Source organism: Sturnus vulgaris, chromosome 7 (genome assembly GCF_052056855.1).
Source record: "Sturnus vulgaris isolate bStuVul1 chromosome 7, bStuVul1.hap1, whole genome shotgun sequence".
In the NCBI taxonomy this organism is placed as follows: Eukaryota; Metazoa; Chordata; class Aves; order Passeriformes; family Sturnidae; genus Sturnus; species Sturnus vulgaris.
Window position 1 is genome coordinate 40426102 of NC_142249.1, and position 23094 is coordinate 40449195.

Genomic DNA, 23094 nt, shown 5'->3' on the forward strand with positions numbered 1-23094 from the left:
TGCCTTGGTAATGATTTTCTTAAAGATCACCTTGCCCTGCTCAGGTTTCTAAACCTTTTTTCACAGAGTTCAGTGAGAACAGGCTCACCAAGGATGAGAATTCATTGTAGGCAGCCTCAAGGCAGCTGGAAAAGGTTAGGAGATATTTTTTTTAAAAAGGATTTTCATGCTCTACCTTTTATCAGAAAATAAAACCATGCATTTGAAATGGGACTGTGACGGACAAAATATGAAAAATGATGAACAAATAATCAATGATAACATGAAGTGAACTCGGGGGGACATGCAGGTCAGACACTTCTATTTTTTTTAAATTCAAACATACTCAGTTACCTGCAAGGAGTTTTTAGTGAAAGAATAGAAATCCACAGAAAAATGGAACAAAAATGTCTGAAAGACCTTCAGTAATTCATTACTGAAGACTGTCACTATTGGCACGGGCAATAACAAAGAATTACAATTCCCTCTGACAGAATTGTTTCCCACTGTTGCATTTCCAGTCTATCAAGAATTATTTTTTCCCCCTGCAAAGGGTGAGCTGGCTGCCAGCAGCTGTGATTTCAGAGCAGAAATAACTGTTCTGTGTGTGACACCATTCAGGGCACAGTGGGAGGTAAATGTTGGAATCTCCCTGGCAAATCCATCATGTTCTTCCTGAATTAAGGAACTGGGGTTATCAAAAGTGGCCAGGCCAAGAAAGAGTGGCAGAATGAGAATTGGGTTAGGGAAATACCAGGAAGAGCTAACATCCAATATCTGAAATTAATGAAAAATTGCTTTTTTATACAAATATGTGAAATCCATACCAATCGTTTATAATGAAAGGAGAAAATGAGGACAAGCTCAGCCTGAGCTATGTCCAAGTGAGCAAATCCTATTTCAGATATTCTGTTTTATTTTATCACAGCCAGCACTAAGCACATGGAGGAAGCTTTGGGAAGTCCATGGAAATAGAGGGAGCAGTAAATATGCCAAGTCCAAGCAGCTACAGTGGGTATCTAAGGTGTCCCAGAGCTCTGCAGGATTACCTGGCTCCACAGGAATGTGTTGTAGAGTGCTGTCAGCATATCTGGCCTCAGAATTTCATTGCATCCTTGCTGCAGGAGCATCTTGGCAAAGGATTTATAGCTTTTCTGTCCATGCAAATGGCAACCAAGGACAAGAGAGACTCATGAGCAACATGAACAATGACACAGCTCTAGATCCCAGGCACTTGGAGAGTGGAGAGATTTAGGCAAGGTGCTGTATGTATTCATCCACATGTGCATACAATTCACAGCTGAACATTTAGCACTGCCAAGATTAAATATTAACAAATTTTCCTGCTCTCACGTTAAGGAAATGATGAATTTTTGGGGGGAGATGAGAGTAAATTAGAGTTTAAGGCAAATATGTGCTCGTAGCTTTGTCTAGAAATGAGTAAGAAGACTTGAAAAGAGGTAATAAAACAATCAATGCTTGATTCCTCATTTTTTTCAACACCTCAACAGCGACTTCAGGACGGGATTCCTGATGCCTATTGATGCACAATAATGGAAATACATACAGGACAGATGGACAGAGCAGCTCACACAAAAAGTGGCTCCTTTTTGGGTGGCAGGATGGAGGTTGAGTGACCAGATGAAGAAACACCACGGTGTCACAGGGCTGTGACCCTGCTGGAGTGAAGGTGGCACACAGAGCTGCTCCAGGTGCCCCCACAGTACCTGACTGCTCAGAGTGCTGCCCCACTTGGCCAGCAGATTCCTGGGGTCATCCACAATAACGCTGTACCTATCTTTGAGCTTCTCATAGGCTGCTTTATATAATTTCTGCTCAGAATAGCACAATACAGTGTAACAAGAGAGGGTTAAGATACAGAGAGATCACTGGTATAACCTCTTTAAAGGTTGGGGTTGAAGGTCGTGTCCAAAAGAGAAAAATTAATTAAAAATAAAAACAATATTTTTAAAAAACCCACAAAAACAAACAAACAAACAAAAAAACCCACAACAAAAAAAATTACAAAACCAAAAAAAAAACCCCAACAAAGCAAATAAACAACAACAAAAAACCCCCACCCCTCAACTCAAAAACCCAAAAAACCCAAACCAAACCAGACCAAAAAAACCCATAAAACATCCAAACCAACCAACCAACCAACCAAATTAAAAAAAAAAAAAAAAAACAACAAACACAAAAAAAAAAAAAAAAAAAAAAAAAAAAAAAAAAAAAAAGAAAAAAGAAAAGAAAAAAAAAGGGAGAATATTTCCAAATGCTAAATGCATTTCTAAATTGCCTCTGGAAGGCCTACAGTTTAAGGATGTCTCTATTCCATCCCTTCAATAAGCAATTTTATGTCTGAATTTCTTCATGAAAAGTAACTGCAGAAGCAACCCTGTGTTGCAGAATCCTGAGCTGAGTCCAAAGAGAACACAATGAGATGTTATTAAAAAAAAAAAAAAAAAGCATCACTTATATAACAGAAGATATTTAGGCAAGTTCATTTCAATCTATGGAGCTCCCATTGATAAAATTTGACCCATTCTGATATTCATTTTTTCCTTATTTGCTCTATGAACAAAAATAAGACTGAACAATCTTCACAAAAATTCTGGTGTTTGTTGTGAAACAGCTTTTCTTAGCTAGAGCAGGTAATACAGTACTAAACTTACTGACAGGTAATGATGAAACACAATGGCTGGTGGAAAAAAATGAAATATTAAGATATAAACCTAAATATCTGCTTCTTTAATGAAAAACATCAGATTTTGATGTGCTATTCCAACTCTGGACATGATGTTTTCCATGGAATTTGTCCTGGGGTGTAGAGCACTAATCCTACAAATTCCAGGAGTGATTTCAATTTTAAACCCAGGGGTGTTCATTAATTATTAGGTTGTGTCAATTGTTTCTTTAGCACTACAGGAGGAAAATAAGAAAAAGTTGATTTGTAGAGTGGGAAAATTCCAGGCAAAATCACTGAAATTAAACGAGCTGTGGCAATTTCAGATATAACTCTGTCTTCCTACCACCAATAAAAATTTTATCAATGTTCTAGGAGAGCAATTGGAATTCTCTCCACAAGTTTTTGAGATGGAAAACAACACCCAGGGTCACTGTACCAGCAGCATTATTTAAGTCAGCAAAGGAAAAGTTCCTTTGCCATGAAAAATTAATGAACAGGGGTGGGGATTTCACTTCCTGGGCTCTGCAAACCTGTTCTGTCCTAAAACTCAGAAAAACAACAATCTTGTTTTTCATGACTTCATTCTGATCTTAAAAAATCTTTAAGCCTGATTATAAGGAAGGACAACCTCCAACTCTGTATTTACTCACAGATCAACTACTTAAGCCTGAGCCTACAGAAATCTTTACTTACCCCATCCATCAGCTGAGTTGCATATTTAAAATGTTCATTGCTTGGAGAGTCAGCCACGTACTTGAACTTGGACTTGGTCTTCTCAAAATTCTCCTTGTACTTACACTGGAGCCAAAGAAAAGCAAAAACACAAAACCCAGCTCACGTTAGTCCAAAGAAGGGTAAAGCAATGAAAACATGATTTTAGAGAGAACTTGTGGCAAAAAAAAAAAAAAAAAGTGGTGGAGTTATTGCATTTGTGAGTTTAACTTTTCTACCAACAGCAAATCGTTGTTAATGGACAGCAAATGTCCAAAAATATTCAGCAACAACTCAGAGTGTTTCACTCACCCCACTGTAGAGCACTTTGTTCTTCTCTGCCAGGACAAAACTTGGAGTATCCCACACATAGCAGCCAGTGCCTTTGAGCCATTCCAGGTCCTCCTTGTATTTAACCTTTAGAAAAGAAGTAAAAAAAGTCAGTTTTAAGCAGATAATCAGTGCTGAAATGAACCTCAGCACGAGGTGTGGCAAAGACAGTTACATCCATGATTAAATAAATTAGTTTCTCCTGTTTCTGTGATGGACTCAGTTTATTCACACAAATATTCCATCATTAGCTGTTGGAGTTCCTGTGTGAATTAAAAATAATGTACAGGTGTCATTGTGTATGTACAGAAATGTACAATTAAAGGCTGTTACAGGGCTAAACAAATCTAAGCAAATACAACCGAAATTAATTAAGATTGTTAATTTGGCAAGGGGATGTGCTGCAGCTTTAGCCACCAGATTCTCTCAGTTGCCAGAACTGAGGGCAAATTCTGCCAGGGCAAATTGTAAATCACTGAAAAATTTCAGCTGCTTTCCCTTTGTGGAGAAAGGAGGCTTGGATTGGTTTTGGAAAGGACTTTTCTCCATGCAGGAGCTGCTGGAACTCACATCACTGATGGCATCTGTGACCAGGCGGTGGTGGAAGTGCTCAGGGCGGTCTGGGATGGATCTCCAGATTCCCAACTGGCTCATGTAATTCTCTTTATATTTGATCTACAGAGAAAATGGAAGAATTAAGTAAGACAATTGAAGAAAACGCTCCAAACCACATAAAAGTTCAATTTTTTTTGTCCCCTGGAAACAGCAGAACTAAAAGAGTGGAAATGAGATTAACTTGTAACATCGACAGCAACCAATATTCCAGAGAAAGAAAGAAATCAACCCTGATAATGCTGATATTTTCCTAATTATTTGACATATTGAAATGGAACAGAAGGCTAAAAGGCCTATTTTAGGTTATTAAGGATTGAAGATGTTGTACATACACTGCTGATGTCATCAGTGACCTTCCTGTGGTAGACAATGTCCAGAGCATCCTTCACTGTGTGGTATTTGCCCTTGGTGTTCTCAAAGGTTTCTTTGTAGCGCAGCTGGGAAGTAAAAAAAAAAAAAAAACAAACACAAAAGAAGGGATTAATGTGCCAGGAATTGTTTCAGTTCCAATTCTCACTTCTCAGGAATGATATCCAGGGATGTGTTGCTGTCTGACATCCCAGTGTAAGCCCTGAGGAATTTTTGGAAGCTGCAATTTCCTACAATCAGTTGTAATTTCACTGAGACTTGCGGTGAAAATTACAGAGAATTTCACCCAAGTCACTTTCAGACTGAGGAAAAAACATCCCTGCATTAAAGGAGTGCTCTCTAGGATAGCACAGGTGTCTCTTCTGGCACAAAAATCTATTTATTCCTTCTTCCCTGCCCTCCTCTAGGAGAAAGCAGGAAGATCATCCCAGTCTATGGAGAAAGACTTTCTCAGAGGAGAAATTCCTTCCTGCAGAAGAGCTGGGATGCTCCTTGGCATATTTAAAAATCACTCTTAGAGCAGGAAGATTAAATAAACCCTAGAACAAAGCATCAGCCCTGCACATGTCATTTCACATCCTGCTGGTTCTGAAATATATGGAAAAGCTCTCACAAATGAGCATTTTTTAAATTGCCTTAAATCACAAATAACTATTCCACGCCTGAAAAAATCAATTTCACCTTAACAACCTCCTGTGCAGCAGCTCAGGTAATTTTTCTCTCTAATCTACTTCTGAATTAAAAAATGAACACATTCCCAGTGACAGGGCAGTTTATTTCTAACACAAAACTGAGATGAAAAAGCTGATCAAAGTTATTCTGTCCTGGCCCCAGCATCAATCACTTCACTCCAGTCTGCTCTATTTAGAGACTTGATGTGGAAACAAATTATTTTAAATCTGATTTTACTTTGTTGTAAGGCCACACTTGAGTGCAAAAGGGAAATGAAGATGAATTATGAAAACTGGAAAAGAAAAAAAGCATTGCAGTGGAATCAAATCAAAACTAAATAATGTTCCTAATTTCAAAAGGAAATGGACATGCAAATAAGGGGGCTTTGTTGATGGGGCACTGAGATATTCTGTGCTTTTCATGTGTATTCCCCACTGATCTTTTTCCTGTTCTTTTCACAGAGAATCCAAGGAAAAGCAGCAGTGGGTGCTCCTGGAGTACTCACATCACTGGCATTCAGGTAGGCTCTCTTGGCTCTGATCAGCACTGGGGTGTCAGGGACAGGGGTGTATTTGTCCTTCATCTTCTCATACTGCGTTTTGTATTTTTTCTAAGAGAGACAGCAAAACGGAAGAGTCATCTTGCAATTTTAGAAGTATTTGCCTATCTGCAAAAAAAAGCCTATCTGCAAAAAAAACCCTCGTTTTATAAAATTCTAAAACATTTTCGGAATGTTTTATTTTACTAGAACTTGCAAAGGAAATGTCAAACTTAAGTATAAGAGGGATTAAAAGAAATGAAAGCTAAACGGATTTGAGCCTTGAAATTACCACTAAAATTAGAAATAAAACTTCTAAAGAGTTCAGCAAAGTGGCAGCAAATTAGAAAACAAGATTTTACCTCACTGATCATGTCCTTGACATTCCTGGCATGTGTAAAGGCTTGAGTCTGACCATCAGCATGATGGTGGGGTCTCTCCTTTGTGGCAAGTTCCACATACAAGTACTGAAGCAAGAAGAAAATATTTTAAAAATCACATTCTACTACATTCCATCTTATCTCTCTGAAAAACAGCTGTAAATTCACAGTATAAACAAAACCACCAATTTCTCGGAACCCTACTTTGCTTCAAAACGGCCTGGAAAGCTTTTCCTGTACTTTAACAACATATTAAGAAGGATCCCCTGATTGATTTTTATATCAGCATAATTTTTTCACCTGGCTCTGTATTTTTTGTCCTGTCTTGGCTCTTATGAAGTCAGGTGTATCAAGGACAGAGGTGTATTTTGTCTTCAGCTCATTGCCAGCAGCTCTGTAAACCAGCTGGAAAAACACAGGTCCAGGAATTATTTCTTCTGTTATTATTTAGAAGCTGCACAATCACAGCTTTGTTATTATAACATCTCATCTATTCCAGTGAAAAAAAAAAAAACACAGGGAGGGGTTAATTACAGCTACAAAATTGTGCAGAAAAAACAGAATTTACCTCACTCAGATGGGTTTTTAATTCCTGCACTGCTCTGTATCCAGGAGTATCCAACACCACCTTGACTTGAGGCCACATTTTCTTGGCAGAACTTGTGTAGATATAGTTAGACTGGAAAGGAAAAGAAGTATTAATAAAGGAAATTTTACAGTGCAACCCTATAGTGCTTTGAAACAAGGAATTGGCTGCACAGCACGAAATTCTCTCATTTTGCTGTGCTCCTCTTCCTGCATGCACAGGAATAAATCCATTGTTGTCACGCTCAGTTCCCAGAGGAAAAATCTTACCCAGAGCTTCCGGAGCTCGCGGGCACGGACCATGTCAGGAGTGTCATACAGGAAACAACCCAAGCCCTTCAACCACCTCAGGTCCTCCTTGTATTTATTCTATGAAAGAAATTCAAATCAACAGTCAACCTTTGGGATAACTTCAATCAGCAGGCGTTAAACGCAGAGAGAAAGCGTTTTTTTTGTTTTTTTTTGTTCCAGAATAGGAAGGGAGTGAGAGAAACCCCATCCCACTGTGGGCAGAGAGGTTTAGGAGCCCCCAGCAGCTGCTTACATCGCTGGTGATGTCCCCAACGTAGCGACAGTGCAGCACGTGAGGGGTGTAGGGCAGGGAGATCAGGTGGCCCTGCATCTTGAAGAAATCTGACTTGTAGATGAGCTGGAAAAGAAGGAAGAGAAGAGCATTTCACGTGTTTGGGCAGGGAATCATCTCAGCTCCTTCAGTTGTTCTGTTAGGGAGGCACCTACATCGCTGACAGCCTCCTGGGTGGCTCTGACTTGGCGGATTTGAGGAGTGTCAGGCGTGGTGTGGATCTTGTCCTTGTTCTTGTGGTATGTTGCTCTGTACAGCCTCTGTCAGAAGAGAAAAAAACATTCTGCATTTAAAACCTTGAAACGGCAAAGAAGTTCAGCACAGCGTAAGCACTTCTTACACAAATTACTTATTTTGTACCCAGGCAAAGATTTTCCATTCATTGTTTTCGATAAATTCTGGAAATCTCAGATTCTAATCCTAAAATCATTTATTTAATTTCCATGCTATTGAAGCCAATGATCAAAGAAGTGAGTAAATATATATAAAACCTAAAACTATTGTAACCCCATTTTATACAGATACAGTAATTTCTATTCAACTTTAATCACAGCTAATAAAATTAGGCTGCAATTTTATATTATGGTAACAGTTTCAGCCTGGATCAATGATCCCTCACCATTCTTGATGGATACTTCTCTAAATAATTTTAAAAGCCTCAAAGAAGAGGGATTCTACAACTAGCCAGTCAATGTTCTCTCATTATGCACATTTTGGGCACTGCAAATCCAACTGAAAGCAAATACATATATTTACTGTACCTCGTTAATGGCTTGATTGACTTTCCTCACATTTTCAAAGCAAACATCTTTAGGTCCCAGAGTGTAGCCCTTGGCTTTCATGTGTTCATAGGCTTCTTTATATTTCAGCTATAAGAAGTACAAAAACACACAGAAGCTAAATTTGATTATGATTCTGTCTACACTGCAGCTCTGGCAGCAATTCATGCTGTATAAAGAGACAGATTTTTAGAGATAAACAAGTGAGATGTAGTTGTATCAGAGTTAAATAGACCATGCATCATAATGATTTCTCCCTTTATCATATGATCCAAAATTATTCATACAATAAATTTTTCTTGCATCTAATAAGGTATTTGCATAATGCTGAGGAAATTTGTATTTTGATAGTAAAGGCCCAAACTGAGAGTCCCTTATCTGGGACTGCCTGTCATAGGATGTGCCCAGCAGTGTGTGTTTTATCCCCAGCTGTTAAACCAGCTGGGCTTTGGATCTTTCTCTCCAAAGGGATCTCTCCTGTTCATGGCTCAGCTGTTAAACCAGCTGGGCTTTGGATCTTTCTCTCCAAAGGGATCTCTCCTGTTCATGGCTCAGCTGTTAAACCAGCTGGGCTTTGGATCTTTATCTCCAAAGGGATCTCTCCTGTTCATGGCTCAGCTGTTAAACCAGCTGGGCTTTGGATCTTTCTCTTGCCCACAGCCCATCCTCCCTCCAGGAGATCTCTCCTGTTCATGGCCATGCAGTCCCAGGGCAGGGCTGATCAAATTCCATCATCCCATTGGGAGATGCTCCAGCCAGGGCAGGAGCCGAGCATTTCCTACCCAGATCAAAGGGGAGATTTGGAACAGCAGAGCAGCCTTTTCCCACTGCATCCCAGAGGAAAACCAGAGCCTTGCACATCATCCCTGCAGCTTTGGAGGAAAACTGCACCTTGTGCAGGAGCCCTGCTCCAGCAGAACCACATCTGTCACTGCAGGAGGATGCAGCCACCATGGAATGGGACTGCACCAACCCTGAGTGACTGACAGAGTGTCAGATTGGATTCTCACTCTGACACTGCTTTGGGATTGTTTTTTGTAATACTGTACTTCTACTTTAATTTTTCCTAGTAAAGAACTGTTATTCCTATTCCCATATTTTTACCTGAGAGCCTCTTAATTTCAAAATTTTAACAATTTAGAGGGTGTGGGTTTACATTGCCCATTTCAAGAGAGGCTCCTGCCTTCCTTAGCAGACACCCATCTTTCAAACCAAGACAACTGCCATGGTGCAGAAGGATTCAGTCCCTGACTTACATCACTGCCGATGTGCTGGACGTGTTTGGCATGCTGGAAGTTGGGGGTGTCCGTGGGAAGGCTGTACCCAGTGGGCAGAGCATTCACACCAGCCCAGCGATACAAATTCTGCAAGAGAAGAGAGAGAGACTTTGTACAACTGCCAGCAACACTGCAGGGGAAATCCTCAATCTCGGAAATCTCTCCATCACAACTGGCAAAAGATTTCCCCCATGTTTGAGAGGAAAATGGATTAAAATCAATTTTTATAGCTCAAATGAGGACATTTCTCCATTTTCATTTCAGAGCAGTGGCATGCAGCTTCACCTGAAAAGCTAAAACCAGACAATTTGGGTTTTCAGCATCACAAACTCTGTGGAGCCCAAAGTTTTGTACTTACCTCACTCTGTATTTTGTTTGCATTGTATGCCCTCTCCAAATCCACTGTTTTATCAGTAGAGATCATCTTGCCTTGGACATTCTTCTTGTAATCACCACGATAGATAGCCTGGGAAAGAGAAAGGGTCATAATTGTCACATTCCCTCACAGAATGTTTTGTTTGCATACAATGGGAATTGTTCCTAAAAAACTGGATTAAAATGTTTTGGCTTCAGGCAATTAATGATTTTAGTGATTGCGTCTACAATGAGGTGTAGATAACCAACAATGATTAAAATTAAATTATTAAAAACATATTAAAAGTCCTACTTCTAAACCTGGTGAGGTTACAGCATTTGCAATATTGGCTAGAGGGTAAGAGAAACACCAACCTCACTTAAATTCAAGGCACTGATCACATTCTGGACATAGACAGGAGTGTCTGTGACCACAGTGAAGTCACTCTTCATTTTTTCTGCCTTAGATTTGTACTTAATCTGCAGAGAGAAAGCAAGAGCTCTAATTAGTAATGCTAGCAATTGTTAATTTCATTTATTGTATTTTCATATTTACTATTCTTACTATTTATTTCATCACTGAGCTATTTTATTAGTGAGCCACCATTGAAACTGAAAGTATATCAGAACTATGGCTTGTTATTTAATGACTCCTTCAATCAAGAAAGAAAAATAACATTTTCCAGACTATACCTGGAGTGGAATAAAGCCACAGTGGAGTGAAAAAAGAAGATTAAGAAGCAAACCCAGAGTTATCCACTCACATCGCTGCGGAGGTCATAGGCTTGCTTGGCATGGAGGATTTCAGGGGTGTCCCAGACAAAGCAGCCAATGCCTTTCAGCCAGTTCAGATCATCCTTGTAGATCACCTAAGGAAGCAGAGAAGGAACCTCTAAGAATCCCATCAAGGTCTGATCCATTATTTCTAAATCACTCCAAAACACAACTGTCAAATGATGGCAAGGAAGGTTTCTACTGCTTTGATTTTTTTTTTGTTTGAGAAAATCAAAATAATTCCTTGTGGGATTTAAATAATTTTTGTTCTATTTCCTTCAATTTGGGCAACACATTAAAAACCCAATGTTTTTTTTTTTAAAAACTACCTGCACATCCTACTGGGCACTGATTTACTGCCAGATCTTACTCCTGGGCTGACCTGCTCAAGACAACTGTGTAGAAGTTTTGTCCAACCAGGATTTTCTCAGATTTCCAAAGTTTCTATACCTCATGCAACCAAATAAAGGACAATTTACAGGCAGGGTAGAACTGTCATGTTATGACCCAAATGCCTGCATTATTAACACTGAAATTATTGAAATTGTTGCACAGAGGTTGTAGATTCACCATCCCTGGAAGTGTCCAAGGCCAGGTTGGATGTGACTTGGAGCAACCTGGGAGAGTGGAAGGTGTCCCATGGCAGGGAATGAAACTGGATGAGCTTGGAGATCCTTTCCAACCCAAACCATCCTGGGATTTTCTGATTCTATTCAACTAAGCCCCATCTCAACGACCCATTTATTACCACGTGTCATAAAAACGAAGCGGCAACTTCAGCTTGGTGGCAGCGTCATTTCTGCCACGTCATTTCTGCCACGTCATTTCCTCCAGCAGAGCACAAACGAGGGAATGCTCTCAAAAGTGAGCCAGGAAGAAGAGATTTGGGCACTTACATCGCTGACTTGGTCGGTGACTCTCCGCACGTGGGTGTTGACCTGCAGGTCTGGCAGGCACAGCCACTCGTGGAGCCGCGTGCGATAATCGACCTCGCTGATCTTCTTCTGGGCGTCCTTGGCTGAGATGATGTCCACCATGTCTGGCACAATGTGCACCTTGGCTTTGGTCTTCTCGTAGGCTTCTTTGTACAGGCGCTGCGGAGTTACGGCCACGTTTTAATAAAGCTGAGGCATGAGCTGGTGATCAGTTTGGAGGAAATCACGGCTGCTTTCATGGGGTGGCAGTGGGAGAGCGATCGCTTTGGATCTGACTAAAATTTACATCTGGCCTGCTCTAAAAATAATCTGCAGAACCTCGACAAGGCAGGTAAAATGGGAATTGTTCAATTTTCATTGAGCTGATGAGGTAAAAGGAGGCAGAGGATGATTTCACCTGTATTCCACTAAAGGTTTGGCCATGGAGGCAATGCAGCAATTGAGTTAAAACTTAAATTCATGGTTGCATTCTAGAATTTAGCAAATACTGCCTGGGGAATGGGATGTCAGCATGGAGGCACAGGGATTCTTTGAGTGGCTGCTTCTGAGACAAGCATGGCTTTATCAGGAAAACACACCCTCAGAGCCAACACTTACATCAAGGTTGAGCTTCCCAACTCTGAGGCACCTTTCAGTATTGGGATCATCCTCAACACCTCTGGGGATGGTGTACAGGGCTTTGAACTTGTCATACTCCTCACGGTATTTGACCTGAGCACAAGCAAAGAAATGCAGCAATTAACTGACTCCAACGAGTTTGTTGTGGTTTTGGAACAAAATTCATCATCATTAAGCAAAAAAGTTGAGACTAACAAGTAAAGAAAGGCTTTAAAGTAGGATTTCAGTTTTGTGTTCTGTCTTAAATGGCAAAGAAAGCACAGCATAACAATCAGGTTGTAAAACAACAGCTGACTAGAGGACTTATAAAATAAACAGATGTAGAATAAGGCACTTATGTATTGTTCCAGCTGTTTCATTTGAAGAGATCTGTGGAGTGATCTCTCTTAATTCCAACTTGAGTCAAGCAAAAGATGTTTAAAAACATTTCTATCTATAGTAGATGCAAGGCATGAAGTATTTAATTGTTAGAATTGATGGTCTGATTTAAAAAAATAAAGAATTTAATTCACTTACAATGCTTGCATTGTGCTTCAGTTCTTTGGCTCGTGCCAAGGCTACAGAATCCGAGGGCAGTGCATAACTGGTGGCCTTCACTTTATCCCAGGCCTTCTTGTAGAGGTTCTGTGGGGAAATAGAAAGTTTGTGTGAGTGGAAAATTAATTCTTGTAAATAATTACCAACAACCAATAGAAATCAAAAGCCCTTTTGCTTTTATTTAGATACCACATAGTAAATTATTGTAAAGAAGATATTATGTGATACTTAAGGTCAAGTGCATGCAAAAGATGATAAAAATCCTTTCTAACTATTCATGTCTGTTCTCATATGAGGTTTTAATTTTGTTAAGGTGTAATTTTATTAAGGGAATCTACTTAGTAATCCAAGTATTTTGCCAAGACTGGGATTACAGTTGGAAAATATGGCCCTTGCCTGAAATACAACATCTCCTCCAAGCACAAGCAGTGCAGAGGACCAGCACTGGCTTTGAGAAGCTCCTGGTTTGGATGTTTATCTTCAAACAGAGTGAACAAACAGAAATAAAAACAAAAATCCCTCATTAAAGTTCTTTAAGATTAAAAAAAAAAAAGTGTATAAACACTTACATCACTATAGAGATGTTTCAAATTCTGAACTCTTTCTGAATCCACTGTCTCAGTCACAGTTGTGTACTTGTCCTTAGTTTTGTGGAATTCCTCCTTGTATTTCACCTGGAAGATGAAAGCTGGGTTTAGTGAATTGTTTCAATGCTCAGAAGGACAATCCTGAGCAGAAAAGGTGGGGATTCACCTCACTGGCGTTGGCAGCACTTTGCAGAGCAGTCACATAGACAGGGGTGTCTGTAACCACGCTGAAATTCTGCAAGTTCTCCTTCCCTGCAGAGGTGTATTTTATCTAAGGACACAAAACCAACAAAACACTCGTTAGTGTTGAAAATGACCTGGAAATCTCTTGCCAGCTGCCTTTAAAATCACATCTGGACAGCTGAAATCAAAGATTACAGCTCAGTTAAGATCAACTCTGAAAGTGATAAGCCATAAAATAGAAATACTTAGTATACAGTCAGTATGAACTAAGATAAAAAATACAATTAAAAAAATAAAAATAGAATAAAATTTATACACACAGCTGTCTTTATACTCTCCTAAGTTTTCTCCTCCTCCCATAACACATGTGATGTCTTTACAGAAGTAACTCCATGACTGCATTTTCACAGTTTAAACAAAATATTTCTGATGTAACAGGAATTACTTCAGTCTGCTCTGAACTATGGACATGTCAACCCCATTGAATCATAAATGGAAGAAAAAACACATAAATATTTAGTTATTTAAAGAAAACTTACCTGGCTCTGCAGGTCATAGGATTTCTTAGCCTGTATGATTTGTGGAGTATCCCAGACGTAACACCCAAGTCCCTTCAGCCAATTTAAGTCATCTTTATACACATTCTACATGGAAGTGAACAGAGCATTAGGTTAGGAAGAAATTTGCCTTCTGCCAATTAAACCAAGGAATTCTGCATCCTATTAAGCCAGGCAATTAACACATGCTCAGATTTTCTTGGGAAGGTTGGTTGGCCCAAGCTGAGACACCACTGGCTGCAGGATATGAGCACCATTCTCTCAGCTGTGGGATGACACAACCCCAACAAACAAGGGGAATTCTCTTCCACACCCACTGGATCCAGAAGGATTCTGGATGTTGTCCTGGTCCCCCTGCTAATTCCAGCATTCCCAATTACAATAGATAAGGATCACTGCAGTGATTGGTACAAAGAATCTAAAGCCACAGTTATTAATTTAATATTTAAATATTATGGGAGATAGTTGGGAAAAAATGATGGGAAAAGGCTGCTATAATGTCAAACAAATGGGTTCAGAAAGTTCACATAAGTTTTGAAGGGTTTGGACAAGGCCTTCAGGCTCCTGGTGGGATTTTTGGGGTGTCCTGCACAGGGCCAGAAGTTGGACTGGATGACTTTGAGGGGGTCCCTTCCAACCCAGCCTATTCTAAATAAATGATAAACTGACATCACTCAGAATCTCCTGGGCTCTCCTGGCATGAATAACATCATTGTCTTCAGGTAAACAACTCCACTGGTGGAAGTACATGCGGTATTCCAGGTCACTGAGGATGTACTGGCACTTCTTGGCCAGGACGTGGTTCATCATGTCAGCTGGAATGTGGACATTCTTCTTGGTGTCTTCATAATTCTTTCTGTAGGCCAGCTGAAAAGCAAAGATTGGGGCAAATGGCAGAGGAAATCAGAGTGGTTTTCTGTACAGCTTTGGATTTTGGACTGAAAAGTGACAGGATAATCTGAGATGTGTTTCCTGGATTTAGTAGCTAAGCTCCCATGGGATTCGACAGGATAGAAATCTTAACTTGGATATAAATCACATTTTATGGTGGTGAAGTTCTGGAAGGACAATAATTACCTTCACTTGCAGTTTTAACAGCTGATGAGAAAACTAACAAATCTTCAGGATTAAAAAATTCATGCTCCACACATGGTTTTAATCTAATTAAAGACAGAATATTTGGGATTACACTGATTTTATTCCCTGCACGACACGTTGTATGTGCAGTGCTGACAACAGCAACACACCAAATGTGCATTTACATTTCTAGTTCTTAAATTCCTATTTCAACTCAAAATCTACACTTTTATTTGTAAAGGAAATGAATCCCACGTGGTATTTTTTTCTGCTCAGATCCACAGACTGAAACAGAAAATGTGGGTTTTTTTCCTTACTGTAGTATTTCTAATAGCTAAACAAACCCCTTCTCAATCTCCTAAATAATTTTAAATTCAATTATTCAACCCACATATAAAATAAGCATTCAGGAAACATAAACATATTGAAATAATTTTTACTGATATTATTGTGGATTTATGTTAAGGCTGGGCTTGATCTTGGAATTCTTTTCCAACCTTAATGATCCTGTGATTCTACAAATTCTATTAAGCCTTGCATTATTGATGTTTAAGTAATGAAATAGTGAAATTTCATCAGTGAAATAAAGAAATGAAATGAAGCAAAAGGAAAATATTCCAGACTCTTTCATTCCTTACCGCGCTCCTCATTTTCTGGAATTCCCGGGAGTGGATGACACTGGGGAATTCACTAATATCCTTCCCAGCCAGGTAATGACCTTTCAGCTTCTCATAGATTTCTTTATATTTAAGCTGAAAAAATATCCATATAGGAATTTTAATGTTCATTCCAACAACATATTGGGGGGGGGGGAAAAGGGAAAGAATGGGAAATCCCTGCTGACCTCACTGTTGATGTGGTTTGCATGTTTGGCTCCCACAAGTGGAATATATTTCTCATCCAGGCTGTATCCAATGGGTTTGCTCTGCTCCCAAGCCTTCTTGTAATGTTTCTAGACAAACAAAGCACACACAGGTTTTGATGGAGAAATCGATTCTATTTCCCAGTTATGCACACATGGAAAACAGAATGTTTTTACAGAGGGCTTCCCAATAAATTAAATGGAGAATGTTCATTTTGAACAGTCATTCAGTGTAAGGCAAACAGGACAGGTGTTCACTTCAGGAAGCTACCTGAGCACAAATTTGAGCTGATTTCTGCTTTCTTTATTACATTTATACCAGAAGAGTAATGAAAATATCCAAAAATATAGATATGAACTCTGGTTTTAAAGTGCAGTATAGAAATGAGATTGATAATTTTGTAGATGACCAAAATTGTGAAAAATCTTCAAGAAATATTGGTGTTTATTACAGAAACATTAGTGTCAATGGCACTTTCTTAACACTTATTTTATTAACTATAAAATATATTCACTTTCAGATTGAATTATGAAGTGCCTATTCATATGAATGAGTAATCATGTCTATTTTTAAAAAATAGAGGTTTAGCATTAGAATCAGTGAGACTACTCAAAAGTAACTGCTTAATAATGTAAATCATCTACAGTTTTCATTTCTTATAAAACAAGTAAATGCAAAATTTATCAGTAGTCTCAGAAGATATTATTGGGTAGAATTATATTTGGTTTTGTCACACTATTATGACTTCCAAGCACCACACAGCTGTCCTTTCAGATCACTTCAATAAGGAAAGAAATCGTCCTGATTCCAATGATCCAAATGGGAAAGCTGAAGAAAAAAAGGGAGTAAAGAACCTTCCCAGTGCCGCTGCTGAGAGTAGAAGAGTTCCTCCAGTCCCCCCCACACTCTGCTGCTGTCAAAGGTTGATATTTATGGGATCTCACCTCACTGTGGAGCAAGGACATGTCTTTGGCGTGGTGCAGAGCAGGAGTATCATCAGACCCAATGTACTGGCCTTTCTCCTGGTTAAATGTTTCTTTGTATTTTAGCTACAAAAGAAAACAAACACAGTGTTAATTCCACAGGAGAAATACATTATTCCCATTAATCCATCCATTAGTAGTAGACATTAATTTTCTCTTGTGTAATAATGTTGTGTAGGACATTCCAATCATTGTAATACACAGGCAAATGTTGCTGTGTCACCTCAAAATCCACATGGTATTCTTGAAAAATTTAAGATACTGCTCAGCAAATACAGTTTAGCAACACCAGGAAGTCCAGGAACTGTTCATCAGGACTCAGTTTTCAACTACTGTAAGAAAAATCTATGTAAACTCTAAGTCAGGGACATGCCATATTCTTCTACAGGAAAATGTTAAATTATTTGGACAGCAATATTGTGTTGTTCATTCATTTCACTTCTTACTAAACTTGTTTACCCAGGAAAGCCTGTCATTAATGAGGTGCACACACAATATATAAGGCTAAAACTAGTATAGTTAGCAAAAGCAATTAAATCATCCACTAATTCTTTTATGTAAATTTTAATTTTTAAAAAAAATTGTTACATACATCACTCTGATTGACAGAGTTCATCTTTGCCAAAACGATCTCAGGAGTGTCAACCACGCTGGTGTATTTGGAAAAGTTCTCCAAGGCTTCTTTTGTGTATGCTCTCTGCAAAGAGGTGAAATAATGTCTTAAACACTGTGCATGAGAAAGAAGTGCTAATTGTGGAACTGCTGAAATATTTTCTCTTACCTTGTTTATCAGTTCCTGTGCATTCTTAACTTTCTTATGCTCCACTGAATCGAGAGGGATCCAACCACAGCCACGAAGCCACTCCAGATCAGATTTATAGAGGTTCTAAACCAAAAAAGACAAAGCAAAAAGACAGAAATCATTGAGCTCAGGATGGATTATGTGCTGTGGGCAACATCTTTAGTCCAGCCCATGTGGAAAGGACCTGGTAGGGCTGCCCCATCACTCACATCACTCTGGAGGTCGTAGGCCTGCCGTGCGTGGATCACGTCGCTCTGGTCAGGGAGGCAGGTCCACTGGTGCAGGTACTGCCTGTAGTCAATGTCACTGACCAAATTCTGGCACTCCTTGGCTGCCACAACTGCCATGGCATCTGAAGGCATGTGGATTTTGGATTTGGTTTTGTTGTAGTCTGATTTGTAGAGCCTGTCGTTCTGGATCTCGCCCGCGTGCTCGTACCACACCAGCTTGGGGTCATCCCTCATCTTGGCCACTCCCACGTAGTGACCTCTCTGCTTGACATACTCAGCTTTGTATTTCAGCTGGTGGGAGAGGGGAGAAACACAGAGAAAATCAGCACTGGCTGATCCACTCTGGGTTTAACCTGGGAACAGCTTCAGGTTTGTCAACACAAGGATCAGATGAGACAGGGAGCTGGCAAACGCAGCATTAAGTTTTCAGTACATGACCAGATAAAAATCAGGTCACAAACAGTAATGTTACTTTGTATAGGCCTTCCAGGTTAAAACATAGCATTTCCTAGTCTAATATACTCCCAGTTTTCAGTAAAATGTATTGTTAACACAAGAGGAATGACTTGCTAGAAAATGTTTCCTAACAAGCGCATTGAGTCTCATTTTGGCAACAAATTATTTGAGATTGTCTGAAGGGTGGACACTTATTTATGGTACTTACATCACACTGTTTTGATAAACTGTTTATTCCAAATAAGAGTCATGTAATAATTTCAAGATCCATTATGCAAATGTTTAAAATGTAAAGTGTGTACTGGCCGAGAGGTTTTGATAGGCCAAAAAGTGAAATCAGAGCTATATATGCTATAATCACAGTATCACTTCAATTATTTAACACTTGTAAAATAGGGAAGTCCAGCTCAGTTGATTTTGAAAGGACTGTTTCTGGAGAAAGTGAATGTGCAAGGAATCTGACCTTTAGCACTAATATCTCCAAGCCCCACAATCACAAAGATAGCCAAATTATTTGAAGGACAGTGGAATTCATAAGCCTTGGAAAGTCTGGGTGTTACCCTAGATGGAAAGCTTTTTAAGCCTGTTTGGGAATTTTCAAGGCCTTTAACATTCCAAGCTTCCAAGCATTTATTTCCCTAATGAGAAAAATCATTACCTCACTTTGGACATCACTGGAGTGCTTGGCATGAGAGATCTGCACCGTGTCAGGAGGCAGGAGGTAACCAGTGGCTTTTTCTTTCTCCCAACTTTCCTTGTATAAATTCTGTGGGAAATAAAAGTGATGAGGAATTCAACACCACTACAGTGATGGTGATTACTGTATGTATGTAATTTATACAGAAGTAGAACAAATCCTTACTTCATGTTATTATCAATAAGGCAGGTTTTCTAAAGACCTAAAAAATGTGAGTAGAAGCTGTCAAGGAGAGGCCACGTACCTGATTTAGGATTCTGGCTGCCTCTCGGGCCATATCCAGCTGTGGTGTATCTGTGAGAGTATAATTTGTCTTGGCCTCATTCCATTCTTTGTGGTATTTAATCTAGAAAGAAAATGAAAGAAATGACTGCATTGTAGCACCACCACAGAACTGGGAAAACATCATCATTTACACACAAAATAATGAACCAACCCCCTGGACTTGCAAGGCCATTAGACAAAGCACATTAAATACAGAATCACAGAAGTCAAATGTAGCCCAGACACTGAGAGCAGACTTACATCACTGAGGATTTCTGTGCTATTCTTTGCTGTGACATAATCAACTCTGTCAGCCACGGGCGTGAATGGGAGAGTTTCAGCTTTTGTGCGATATTTCCTCTGTACAAGAAAAAGAAGAACAGATTACCCTGGAATATTTGATGTCCAATACACTAATTCTGAACAGATACACAAGACAAGGAAGTTCTCATGGAGAAAAACCTCTCCAGACACAATGTATGTCATGAAAATACTGCAGTTGCATTTTTCATTTGGAATAAACCTCATTGTTTAAACCATTTGAAATACTTGGAGTGACAAATATCCTCAAAGAAAATTTTAGTATTGAAAAACATTTGGTTACCTCACTCAGGAGATCTCCAGCATATTTGACATGCTTGACTCCAAGGGAATCATTTGGCAACCATCCAATTCCCCTCAGCCATTCCAAATCAGCTTTATAAACAGCCTGGGAAAACAAAACAGGGTCCTTGCTCTTAGCCACACTTCCTGCACAATCCAGCAAGATTCATAAATAACAGAATTTATTTCCAGTGGTTAAAAGGGGAGCAATAATTCCAACACGAGCACTGCATCTGAATGTATCACCCTTCAAACACGGCGATTTATAAGTGGCCTAAACTTTGCAATTCTAACAAAGTACAAGGTGAGTTCTCTGAATTCAGGAAAAGATTCCCAATCCTTGGAGCTGAAGCAGAGTAAGCAGAGGCAATACAGGACTAAGCTGAGGGGTGTTTTCAGGTGGACTTACATCACTCTGGAGGTCGTAGGCTTTCCTGGCATGAATGACATCGTTCTGGTCGGGGAGGCAGATCCACTGGTGCAGGTAGTGCCGGTAATCGATGTCGCTCACCAGGGTCTGCCCGTGCTTGGCTGCCACAATGGACATCATGTCCACTGGCAGGTGGCACTGGGTCTTCAGCTTGGCAAAGTATTTCTTGTACTCTCGTTCGCTCTGAACTTTGGCTACGTCCAGGGCAAACTGGATTTTGGAATCTCCCTTCGCGTTCGGCACTCCCACGTAGTGTCCTTTCTGCTTCTCGTGCTCCAGCTTGTATTTGTACTGGGGGAAGAGCAGAGGTCACCGTTAGTAACAGCCAGCATGAAAGAGCTCTTGGAGCATGGGAGATGCCTCGTTTGGCACTTACATCACTGGCAATCTCTCTAGAAGCCTTGGCTGACTTGATTGGAATTGCATCTGCTCTCAAATCGTAGCTCGTCTTCAGCTCATCCCAAGCTCCTTTATATTGTTTCTGAAAAGGCAGATAAAACATCACACACATTAGAGAAACAGCCATTTATCTGCTGAAATACAATGAATTTTTCTGAGCATTTCTCCTGCTCCTAGCCATAAATGCAGCTTCCTCTGAAACATGCAGCACCAGTTGTGCAACCTATAAAGCACAGAAAGGTGTTTGTAAAAGTGTAGAAAATATTTACATGCCTCGGATTATCATCCATTTTAATAAAATATTCCCTCAGTGGGGCATGATATTAATAATCTTTAATGCTGAATGCAAGTATTTATTTTTAAATGGATGAATACTTTAAGGATATTCAGTAGAGGGAAGGCAATGTCACAAGCCCTGTATGAGGACAGACTTCAATGAGATTCAAAAAGATTCAGTGTCTTTGAATGATACAATTCACATCCTATTTTAGAGAAAACAGAATGATAAACATACCTGGCTGTAATTAACAGCATTAGCCTTGGCTAGGTTGATTTCAGGTGTGTCTGGCATGATGTGGATCATAGTCTTGTCCTTTTCCCAGGCTTCTTTATATTTTGGCTGTTAAAACAGTCATTTAATGATAATATCAGACTGATGGAATTTCACTTATCAGTAACATAAAATCCCATAAATCTCTCCTGAACTATCATCTCGAAAGAGCAAAATGTTTGGAAAAGCATTAAACTTAAAACACCACTGATCAGTTTTATATTTTAGCAGTGGGATTTTTTTTTTTTTTTTTTTTAAGCGTGGAAGCAGCTTTGAGGAGGTTGGAAACGTACAATGCTGATCTGTTCAGCGTTGATTTTGGCCAGAACAACATCTGGGGAATCCACAACACTGGTGTATTTCACGCTGTCAATGGGGGTCCTATAGACGTTGTCACTCAGGAGATCCTGGGCATTCTTCACCCTCTTAACTACTGGAGAGTCATTGGGCAACCAGCCAATTCCACGGAGCCACTCTAGGTCTGACTTATACACAGCCTGGGTGAAATGATCAGAAAAAGGAAACATTGTTTAAAATTATTGCCTTAATTATTTTCAGCTATGCAAAGCAGATTATGTTTTATAAACCTAGCTAGAGGCAGATGAATCTTTTTTGTACACAGGAGATGCTCAGTGTCATAAGTAAAATGAAATCTGGCAACAAGGTTTTAAGTAGTTGAGTTCTTAAACAACACATTCTAAACCTTGTAAGGGGAAACAACTGAAAGGAGTTGCAGTTAATGGTAATGAATATTAAAAGCTTAGAAGAGTCTTCCTGTCCCCTCCAAAACACTTATTCCTCTAGTTATTTCAATAATTCACAAGTCCTAACAAAACCCCCAAGCTGCCTACCAGGAAAATTGACCAAAAAAGCAAGGAACAGGAACCTCATCTCCAAAGCTTGTAACTGAAACAGTGGAAGAGGAACTGATAAGCAGCAAAGCCAGGTCAGGAAATCAGCTGCACTGACTCATTCTGCTTTGCAATCAGCCACTAAAACCTCTCACTGGATAACTCACAGAGTTTTCTTCCAATTAAATAAATTTCCAAGCTGACTCAAGCAAACAGAAGTAACAAAAGCCATCTGATTCCAAGGCAGCAAACAGCTGCTATTCCTAAACCCCATCAAATCCTTCAGCCTCTCCAAATTACACCTGTCCAAAAGCATTATGCAACACATTGTCAACTAAAGTTCTATAAAATTTAGAGATAAAACCGATGCTTTTTAAGAGTGTAAAAGAGCACAAAATAGCAGTAACAAGAAAATGAAGAAAACAGTCTAAATATGAATCTGTTGGGACTGTACAGCACAATCAGAATAAAATTAAATATTAAATAATAAAATTGCATATCTCCATTGCCACTCACATCACTCTGGAGGTCGTAGGCCTGCCGTGCGTGGATCACGTCGTTCTGGTCAGGGAGGCAGGTCCACTGGTGCAGGTACTGCCTGTAGTCAATGTCACTGACCAGGGCCTGGCACTCCTTGGCTGCCTGCACCGACAGGGCATCCACAGGGATGTGGATCTGGGTCTTGGAATCGTTGTAGCCCTTCTTGTAGAGGCGGTCGTTCTGCAGGGCCATGGCGCGCGCGGCCCACGCCAGCTTGGGGTCCTCCTTGGCACTGGGGCACCCGATGTAGTGGCCTTTCTCCTTCTCGTGGGTTTCCTTGTACTTGTACTGGAAATG

The 23094-nt window shown here is 39.8% G+C and overlaps 1 protein-coding gene across 1 annotated transcript in view; it reads right to left on the minus strand.

Moving 5' to 3' along the window:
* Nucleotides 1-23094, minus strand: part of NEB (nebulin) — a 105443-nt gene that overhangs the window by 38533 nt on the left and 43816 nt on the right. The window contains exons 71-109 of the mRNA XM_088168423.1: nucleotides 22774-23085; nucleotides 21700-21903; nucleotides 21371-21475; nucleotides 20834-20938; nucleotides 20437-20748; nucleotides 20029-20133; nucleotides 19686-19784; nucleotides 19405-19506; nucleotides 19122-19229; nucleotides 17987-18298; nucleotides 17757-17861; nucleotides 17568-17672; nucleotides 16937-17041; nucleotides 15974-16081; nucleotides 15768-15881; nucleotides 14722-14919; nucleotides 14035-14139; nucleotides 13479-13583; nucleotides 13295-13399; nucleotides 12705-12812; nucleotides 12168-12281; nucleotides 11532-11729; nucleotides 10626-10730; nucleotides 10237-10341; nucleotides 9866-9973; nucleotides 9487-9594; nucleotides 8213-8320; nucleotides 7607-7711; nucleotides 7413-7517; nucleotides 7139-7237; nucleotides 6852-6962; nucleotides 6584-6688; nucleotides 6266-6370; nucleotides 5871-5975; nucleotides 4657-4761; nucleotides 4280-4384; nucleotides 3692-3796; nucleotides 3362-3466; nucleotides 1029-1133 (exon numbers count right to left, since the gene is read on the minus strand). Of these exons, the coding sequence (XP_088024549.1) occupies nucleotides 1029-1133; nucleotides 3362-3466; nucleotides 3692-3796; nucleotides 4280-4384; nucleotides 4657-4761; nucleotides 5871-5975; nucleotides 6266-6370; nucleotides 6584-6688; nucleotides 6852-6962; nucleotides 7139-7237; nucleotides 7413-7517; nucleotides 7607-7711; nucleotides 8213-8320; nucleotides 9487-9594; nucleotides 9866-9973; nucleotides 10237-10341; nucleotides 10626-10730; nucleotides 11532-11729; nucleotides 12168-12281; nucleotides 12705-12812; nucleotides 13295-13399; nucleotides 13479-13583; nucleotides 14035-14139; nucleotides 14722-14919; nucleotides 15768-15881; nucleotides 15974-16081; nucleotides 16937-17041; nucleotides 17568-17672; nucleotides 17757-17861; nucleotides 17987-18298; nucleotides 19122-19229; nucleotides 19405-19506; nucleotides 19686-19784; nucleotides 20029-20133; nucleotides 20437-20748; nucleotides 20834-20938; nucleotides 21371-21475; nucleotides 21700-21903; nucleotides 22774-23085 (5028 nt within the window). The remainder of the gene's footprint in view (nucleotides 1-1028; nucleotides 1134-3361; nucleotides 3467-3691; nucleotides 3797-4279; nucleotides 4385-4656; nucleotides 4762-5870; nucleotides 5976-6265; nucleotides 6371-6583; nucleotides 6689-6851; nucleotides 6963-7138; nucleotides 7238-7412; nucleotides 7518-7606; nucleotides 7712-8212; nucleotides 8321-9486; nucleotides 9595-9865; nucleotides 9974-10236; nucleotides 10342-10625; nucleotides 10731-11531; nucleotides 11730-12167; nucleotides 12282-12704; nucleotides 12813-13294; nucleotides 13400-13478; nucleotides 13584-14034; nucleotides 14140-14721; nucleotides 14920-15767; nucleotides 15882-15973; nucleotides 16082-16936; nucleotides 17042-17567; nucleotides 17673-17756; nucleotides 17862-17986; nucleotides 18299-19121; nucleotides 19230-19404; nucleotides 19507-19685; nucleotides 19785-20028; nucleotides 20134-20436; nucleotides 20749-20833; nucleotides 20939-21370; nucleotides 21476-21699; nucleotides 21904-22773; nucleotides 23086-23094) is intronic.